The sequence below is a fragment of the Zootermopsis nevadensis genome, unplaced genomic scaffold (assembly GCF_977971745.1).
Source record: "Zootermopsis nevadensis isolate Lab colony 2312 unplaced genomic scaffold, Znev_1.0 Znev_ptg000003l, whole genome shotgun sequence".
Lineage (NCBI taxonomy): Eukaryota > Metazoa > Arthropoda > Insecta > Blattodea > Termopsidae > Zootermopsis > Zootermopsis nevadensis.
Window position 1 is genome coordinate 14,279,975 of NW_028259135.1, and position 8,958 is coordinate 14,288,932.

At 36.1% G+C, this 8,958-nt stretch overlaps 1 protein-coding gene across 4 annotated transcripts; it reads left to right on the top strand.

Moving 5' to 3' along the window:
• The first annotated feature begins 1,027 nt into the window (after positions 1-1,027).
• On the top strand, positions 1,028-7,351 carry LOC110837635 (uncharacterized). Of its 4 annotated transcripts, XR_002545776.2 has the most exons (6): positions 1,028-1,286; positions 2,010-2,162; positions 2,975-3,159; positions 3,962-5,225; positions 5,450-5,540; positions 6,693-6,828. XR_002545776.2 is itself a non-coding variant. In XM_022079964.2 (5 exons), the coding sequence occupies exons 1-5, from the start codon at positions 1,134-1,136 to the stop codon at positions 7,050-7,052; spliced, it is 2,115 nt and encodes a 704-aa protein (XP_021935656.1). In that variant the 5' UTR covers positions 1,028-1,133; the 3' UTR covers positions 7,053-7,351. The 4 variants fall into 4 exon arrangements, 3 of the variants coding, with proteins under 3 accessions (XP_021935656.1, XP_087198746.1, XP_021935657.1); XM_022079964.2 differs by lacking the exon at positions 5,450-5,540 and having other exon boundaries at positions 6,693-7,351; XM_022079965.2 differs by lacking the exons at positions 1,028-1,286; positions 5,450-5,540 and adding an exon at positions 1,378-1,676 and having other exon boundaries at positions 6,693-7,351.
• Positions 7,352-8,958: the final 1,607 nt, after the last annotated feature.

Consider the following 8,958-nt stretch of genomic DNA (forward strand, 5'->3'; position numbering starts at 1 on the left):
CGACATATGGATATGAATACAGAATAAGGGAAAACGCGGTGCTGCTTTGCTTCTCTTAAATAATTGATTAAAAGAACACAACGTGAGCGACCTAAAGGTCAGGCAGCGCCACACTGCTCCTCTCTCGGAGAGCTAAAGAACTGAAAGGAACAAACTACTACACTTATTGACCAGTTTCGATTTCTCCAAACCGAACTCTTACCCCGAGACTTTACAACTGACGCCAAACCTCGAGTTCTGCAATAGGGAACCCATATGAGTGATATAGAAACAGAAGAAACCAAGAGTGTTGAGCAGATTATTTGGGCATAAGACAAGGAAAATAACAGGGCCTGGAAAAAAAAATTGCATAGCCTAGCACTCGTATAGAAATGTAATAATTGTAAACAGAATTATGACGATACTTAATGGCTTTCCTTTTTAAATATAGTTCCATGATCTAAAAATAGTATCATTTTGTCCCCATATTTCATTCTGTTTAGCATTTACAAGCCTGATCACAATGTGGTACCACGATATTTATTTTATGCAGTAACAGCTTTCGTGTGTCAGTTAAGAATGTTTACACTGTTTATTAAGTGTGTTAAATTCACTCGTAGAATATGAATCTAATATGTATGTAGGCTACATTGTCACAACATCAAGTATGCCTTAGTGTTTATTAAAGATGTAGGGAAAATATCACGTCCTTTCGTCCAGTACCTCATTAATTTAAGTACAGTTTATTTAAAACAATCATACTAAGAAGCACTCATAGTAAGAAGGGCACTTGAGGTCGTGTATAACCGTGTCATTTGTAAGGTAAGACAGATTTCTGAGAAAGAGTCTTACCTACCCCGGAAGATAATTATGTGAATTTTTTTTGAAAGTGTCTTAAATAAATTATTTGGTTGTTCTTTCAAATATGACGCCCAATCCTTCGACATAAAATTACAATATGTGGTTTTAATGTTTCCAATGCAACTAGTGTTTTCAAGCCCGTGAATGTGGTAATAACTTAGGTTGGTTATCTCTGTTGGTATTATCTATGACTGGTAATATCTGTGGTAGTAACGGATTCGTTGAATCTATGTATGGATATTCTTGTGTTTAGCGTTTTGACATTTGCTGCTATATATGGAAAGTAAGTTAAGATGAAAGCTTCAGGAAGTGCTGGCATTCAAGAAAAGATATGTCGTTTGTGTTTATCTGATGCCGGAGTTATATTACCAATTTTTGACGGAGAAGTTGCCGAAAGATTTTCAGTACCCTTGCCAATGAAAATCCGGGCGTGTGTTTCAATTGATGTGAGTAAATTTACCCGTTATGAAAATCACAGACACATTCGTAGTTATAAATTTAAGTGTTTCTACTTTGTATGCTGTTTGCTGAACGTTGTTTATATTTATGAAAAGGAACTGTGATCACAGCACTCATATCAATTACCACTGAACAATGCAATGAGAATCTGGGAAGAGTTTTATGACAATTAGAGGAGGTTGAAGCCGGCCTGTCTTCGTACTGTGATAATATTTGCATTTGAGTTATTATTTACTTCTAAAAATAGTATTACATGAATTTTAACATTCTGCATAAATGATGTAGGTTAGGTTTCAAGTTGTGCTCATAATAAAGTGAAATAGTTTGTACAGTCTACGAATGTTAGGTTACAATTTGAGTTAGTAAAACAGTCTTAGGTGAAGTATAATTTAACAAATGGCATTATTTAACTTTGTGCAGTATATGATTTTTAGTTGACATCCTCCCCCATTATTTTATGCCAAGCACAGTAGTGTAGAAGCAGCACTTGAGAAATGTATTTTGGCAGTGGGCAGTACCTGGATTTGAATTTTAGTGGGCTGTCAGTCTTGACCATTTCCTTCTGATACCTTACCTATTCACCATTTAAGGTCATCTTTCTACCTTATTCACCTATTTTATAACCTAAGCAGTTAAAAAACATTACTACTAAATAATCTAAAATTCAATCAAGCATTATTTTAGTTTTTCCTCCACAATGTCTGTCACAGGTATCTGTAAGTGATCCTCTTCCAAGTTTAATTTGTCACCGCTGTTTGTATGAAGTGGATCGCTTCCATGAATTCAAGGAGATATGTGAGAAGGCCAATACCACCTTACAACAATGCTTTAATAGACAAGATAATATTATGGATCTTACAAAGGTAACATAATATTATAAATTAAAGGAAATTAAGTAAGAGAGATACATTTTATGATGTAAATGTTTGCAAACAGGAGTACAGTTGTTGCATAAAGTAGGAGTATGGTATGTGCATGTGTGGGGAAACATGAAGGGTAAAAGTTTATTTCTATAGTGTGACTTCCTGTGTCACATAACTGGTATTGTTATGGTGCAAAAACTGCTTTAAATGATAAAAGGTAAAGTTATCTTTGTTTGTATATAAACACCATGCCATGAATAGGTTTGAGGTACCAAGTAAAGGTGAAATTGTCAGCTTCATGCTTCACCCCTGATCACTGGGTATGTGGTAATTATAAATTTCATTGTCAGATTTTGGCCCAGTGTCATGTGATAGCTTACTTGAATATTACATTCTGTTGCACTAAGGTATTATATATAGGAAATCTGCATATTTCCAGGAGCTTGATATTAATGATGCATTAGATGTTCACTACAGTAAATTTAGAAATGTAAAATTGATGAGATAAAGCTTACTGACCACTATAAATATGCATGATTCATATACACATATTATGATAATTACACCAAAACTATTAACAAATATACACAAAACATTTATTCTTACAGACTCTGAAATAAAATGTAAACAGACAGAAATTTGTAGTTGACAAAGTTAATTAATGTTGGAGGGTTGAATTATTTACTTTGCATTTAATTAAATTTCAGACCCAAATCATCAGGAAAACATTTTTTAGGTGTTTTCTACATACATGTTTAATACATTCCATGGATCCGTAAGTTATTGGTATAGCTTTAACCTTTGTGTTTCAGCTGATGGAAATCAAGCAAGAAGTATTTGATGAAACAGTATACCATGATGCTGTTGATGACCCCTTAGATGAGGAAGAAGATGAAGTTGATGATAACAATGACAGTTATGGTGATGATAATATAGGTGAAGGTGAAGAAAATTGTGTTGACAATGACCAAGGATCTCTACCCTGTCATGACAGCAGGTCAGGAACCATAAAGTAATTTTAGCATTTTGCATGTGGAATTGAAAGTCTCTGAACCTCTCAGGTGGATAAGTCAGACAGTCCCATGTGGATTACAGCAGATATTTCTAGCAGTCTTTTGTTCTGCATGCATTCCTGACACTTCTGTAAAAATATTTACATTCATATGTTAAAAGTTCTTGGGAAGTAGAGACAGTTTGTATGTATGTATATACATAACAACACACAGAAAATATGTCCATTTGTGATATACTGGATCCAGTCTTTTAATGTTTTCTGCATAAAAAGTAGTCATGTAAAGCTGTCCCACATATGCCATGTAGGTGCTTGGGAAGAGTGGAGGTATAGATCCTACTCATTCTTAACCTCATCACTAGATAGGGGTGAGTGGTCAGTGTCACGCCACGGCCATACATATAAAGTAGTCGTGTATGTATTATTGTTGATGATTGTTAAAATATTAAAGATGCAGAAAAATAACATTGTTTTTAATTCCTGTCTGAAGTAACTGATAATGCTTATATTGTATTTTGTTTCTAGTTCTTTCTTCCAGTATATGGAGGTGACTTCTTGATTTATATTAAATTTGCAGAGGCCTGTATGTATGGCTTAAAATATATTTAAATGTGTAAAATATCTGTTCTCATTCCATATGTCATGACACAAGCATTAACATTGAAGTCAAGCAGCATATGGTTTAAGTCTACACACTGAAAGTGATGTATTTTTCATGTTCACATATTCTTGTATTTACATTTGTAAACTAGTAAGTTCCTTCCCACACTGTACATCATTTTTACAGAGACTGTGATGATGGTGGCACTTCTGTTGATGTTAAGGACCAGATCCCTGAAGGAGAGAACAATTTTAATGATGAAAATAGAGATCAGAATATTGAGGATGTGTCTTCCATAACTGACATGCCATCCAATGAAATTCCTGGTGAAGAAAAGCAGGACACAACAGGTGTAGACATTACAAATCTTACACAACAAATCAGCCCCAAGCACAAAAATGCCGAAGTAAGACGAGCAAGATATTCCTGCCGCTTTTGTTCTAAACCCTTTGTATATCTCACAAGTTTACAGAAACATGAAGCTGCGCCTCATACTGGAAGAAACTGTAAGTTTTGCTTGAAACCATTCTCAGATATGGCAAAACTCAAAAAACATGAGAAAATTTATTGTAGACTGAAAAGTCATGTAACCAATATTGAGAAGACAAAAAAAGATGGACGTCAGCCTAAAGCGACAAATGAGGCAGAGGTTTTTTCATGCAAGTTCTGCTCCAGACAATTCAAAATTCGAGGCCACTGGTGGTGTCATGAAAGAATGTATTGTGATGCAAATCCTAATAGACTTACAGGCAGATCCAAGACTAGTGTACTTACAGAAAGAATGTATATCTGTAGGTACTGTTCTAAATCATTCATTCATCGTGGTAGCTGGTGGCGTCACGAGAAGTATTATTGTAACGTGAACCCATCATGTAATGAAAGGAAAGTGAGTACAGAGCTAGGACCAGTATCAAAAGAGGGAAAGACAGACCTTTATAGCTGTCATTATTGTTCAAAGTGCTTCATTCATCGAGGTAGCTGGTGGCGTCATGAGAAAACTCATTCCGGAACTAAACCATTTGCTTGCAAGTATTGTCCCAAAGCTTTTGGGGGGAAACCTCATCTCCTGAGGCATGAACGTGTTCATCTTGGGATAAAACCTTTCTGCTGTGGAATATGTGGGAAGGCTTTCTCTGATTCATCTAACTTACGAAATCATGAGAAAATCCATGATGGATATAAGTCTTTTCTGTGTTCAGTATGTGGTAAGTCATACTGTAACAAAGCTTTGTTGCTGAAGCATGAACTTGTGCATACAGGCATCCGTGCACACATTTGTGAGATTTGTAGCAAAACATTTGTTGATGCATCTGATCTCAAGAAGCATGTCAAGTGCCATAATGAGGTTCGTCCGTACCTGTGTTCTGAGTGTGGCAAGTCCTTCACGCAGAGCTGGCAGCTCAAATCTCACATTAACATCCATGCTGGACTGAAGCCCTATACGTGCCAGGTAATACTATTTATGTTCTCAGGACCTTGTGTTTCATTATACTTAGTCAGTGCTTCCATCTTTAGGTAGTTGGTTATTATTGTACTGACAGTTTGTTCTTTCCATCCCTTGTAGTAGTTTCTGGTATTGACCCTTTGAATACTGATGTGCAGTGAAAGCCCACCATTATTGTGGTTGATAAAATATTTGAAAAAAGTTCTCATTTCCATTTTGTCTCATTAAAGGCTTAGAAGTAAACACACACACGATGAGGATGTGTTACTGTGTTTATTGGCTTTAAGATGACTCCTATATGGACCTCTTAAAGTGACTCAGGTAGGTATACAGAATGTGTTTCTGATAGAACTTGCACTTATTAATCATCCTTTAACATCATAGGTAGTTTATGAGAATGAATGAATCTGCAAATTACATGTTCCTCTGGCTTCCTTGTGGTCTTCTGTTTTGGAAACTTTATGGGTGGGGTCTGGATTAACATAATTGTGGGCAGTTGGGTTCTCCTTGTATGTTGTGTCACAAATTTCTTTTACAAACAGTTCAGAAAGTTACTTGTAGCCATCAGGCACATATGACCCACCTAAAATTTCCCAGAAGTGCTAGATGATTGTTTAGGAAATGTTAAAACATTTCTAAACCTAACCTCATTAATTATGTCACATTTCACAGCACACAGAACTACCTCAGATGAAATGTGGAAGTCCTTACTAGTAGGCTGATCTTTTTATTGAGTCTTCTGGCTGTTAGTGGTCTTGTTTGATCAGCAGTTTATTGAACAAACATCTGCATCATCTCTTCACCTTACATCATCATCTAGGTTGCCAGAAAGAGGAGGGATAACTGAAATAGTGGACAGTTTTTCTAAGTGTCCTCTTCTTTTAACGTTGGTGCACTATATAATTTCAATAATATAAGTATGGCCTGAAGATGACATATTTAACGTTGAAATGTGTTGGTAGGAATGCCATGAACTAATTAGTATTTGTAAATAAGTTGTGTAAATGGCATAAATAAATAATAATACAATCTTTTTATGCCCTTATTTGGTGAAGAGTAATTTGTACTGTTTTCCAAATATTATGATGATCAAATAGAGGAGGATGAGATGGGCAAGACATGCAGCAGGCTTGGGAGAGATAAGAAATGCATACAAAATTTTGGTTTGAAAGCTTTAAGGGAAGATAGCACCTGGATATCCCAGATGTAGATGGACATGGTAATGAATCTTTTGGTTCCATAAAAGGCAGACTATTTCTTGACTAAGTGAGCAACTATCAGCTTCTCAAGAAGGGGACTGCTTTATGTAGTTGGTTATGTAGTTATATGGCTAAAGGCCTTTCCAACCAGTTCTTATTTGCAGCAATGGTTAACAGAGTGTAACGTTAGCTTAGAGTTTTGTGTTCTTTATTTTTCTTACCTGAACAATGTAGATAAAGGGAGCAAATTTATCATAACATATGTTGTTTGCAGATATGTCAGAAGGCATTCAGTGATTCATCCAACTTCCGATCACATCAGAAACTGCACATCTGTGGTCCACGCCCTTACCCATGTCCACAGTGCCCATTGTCATTCTATCAGAACTCACAGCTGAAGTATCACATGCGTGTACATACAGGGGAAAAGCCTTTTAAATGTCGCTTCTGTCCCAAATCATTCCGTATTCGAGCCAAGCTACGAACTCATGAAGAAAGTCATGCCCTTGAGGCTGAGCCAGAACTCTCAGCATCTGTGCCACAGATGCAGCAAGAGGAAGTTATAGTAGAAGTGATTGCAGAAGAAGTGATTGTAAGTACACCAAATGTGCAACTACAAGAAGAACAGAAGTAGTAGCCTTATCTTGATGGACAGTGTAGGAGAGACCTGCATCTTCAGCACTACTACAGATAAAGTGAACCTTAATGAATGCAGACTGTCACTTCCTGTAGTGTTGAGTTTTTTCTCATTATACTCAGCAGCAACAAGTACCTGTATGAGGGTATAGTCGAAAGTAATTGTAATGAGAAGTTATAAAATAATTCTTTGCTGTAATCAAGACTTGTTATAGCTGATCACAATCCTCAGAAATGTGCACAGTATAAAAAAACATTTTTTGTTCATGTCACAATAAATAACACATCAAATGTAAATGAACTTCTTGTAATTATGTGTTTGTGTCTGTGTGTGTGTGTGTATATATATATATATATATATAATGGACAGTGGAGCCCAGGTGAGTGAAGACAGCTCAGAACTTACAGTGTAGCAATACTGGTAGTGCTGTACTGGTGCCTGAGAGTAGCACTGTCACTGTGTCGCACAGTAGTTCCAATCTGCCCTCTTGCTCCATACATTTCCAGTAAAGTTGTTGTCCAGTCAGTTATTTTAACGGAAGGATGACAGTCTGTCATGTATCATTGTTCGTTGTGGCAGTTAATCATGAGATACTGAAACTGTTATTTGTGCCTAAAATCTCCATTGAAATGCTGTTATTTCATAGTTCCTTTATGATGATTTTATTTATTAATAACTCCAAAAGCCATTTGTTTATGGTTTCTTTTTCTTTGAAGTATTTGATAATCATGGGTATGCTTTCTTGTGTAATTATTTTTGAAGTAATACTGTAATTTATTCTAAATTACTGTTATAATTATGTAATTTATGAAGATGGCTGTCTCCTGGGTTGTTGCACTGTGTAGTGTGGTAGAAGTTTACCAATGTTTCAGAGGTCCTTGCTGCCTCCATCCATTAAGCTTCAACTACCAGCAGAATTTGTATGTGGAGTGAACTCACTGAATTATCTGGCACTGGCTTCTGTCATTGTGTATGGGTCACTCCGCCAACAGCTTCTTCCTTAACTTGTAGGTTTGTTGTTAAAATTCACTAATTCCATAGAGTTTGAAAAGGTAAGAGTTATCCAGCTGGTCAGAAAAATTCCCTACTTTTATAGAACTTTGGGTATATCGCTTTAATCAGCGAAAAACATTATTAGTGCATTTCTAGAGCCATTTCAGTACAGTTCATACTTTCACATTATATTTCTCCAGGAAATGCAAAATAACTGTGTTTATTCATGTATGTCATTATGAAAGGCACTCACTAGCTATGAAATATGGTAAACTGCATTCACGTTTGATATGGGCAAATGTAGGTTATTTTTGAAGTGCAAATAATAAATTGTACATTAAGATTTGTTATGATAGAAGAAAGAATGAATGAGCTTACAGTTACGGTACAGCATGCATGTACATACGTGTTCTTTTTCAGTCCACAAAGGAAAGAATGCACCTATGTTCTAGCTCTTGTGTAAATTTGAGTTGTCTTTAGGTCAAATATAAATGTCTGCTTAGATGAAGATTGACAACTCACTTCCTGAACTAATTAACTCCGTACAACAGAAGCCTTCTTATGGTACTTCCTTTCTGTTTTTATTCTTCAGCTTTCTCACCTTTTATATGTGTTGTTGGTTTCAGCTTAATTAATTGCTTCTGTCTTCTCAGTTCCATTCCCTCTTTAATCTCCTCTGCTTCACCACCTAATGTCACTTCATTGCAACCTTCTCTTTTCTCCTCCCATCAAAACTACATTAGAAGCAATATATTGTGTAGGATTTGAGGTTTGACGATGGCTGTCTTCTGGGTTGTTGTGTCATGTAATCTGGTAGAAGTTTACTGACAGAGGTCCATGTTGCCTCCATCATTAGGGCGATGAAGCGGTAAACTTCTACCAGAAGACCGCCATTTTCAAACGATATATT

Excerpts from the sequence above, each read along its gene's own strand:
- LOC110837635 (XM_022079964.2), top strand. The coding sequence starts at position 1,134 with ATGAAAGCTTCAGGAAGTGCTGGCATTCAAGAAAAGATATGTCGTTTG. Across the intron at positions 2,163-2,974 it reads ATATTATGGATCTTACAAAG|CTGATGGAAATCAAGCAAGA; the intron begins GTAACATAATAT and ends TTTGTGTTTCAG. Across the intron at positions 5,226-6,692 it reads TGAAGCCCTATACGTGCCAG|ATATGTCAGAAGGCATTCAG; the intron begins GTAATACTATTT and ends TGTTGTTTGCAG.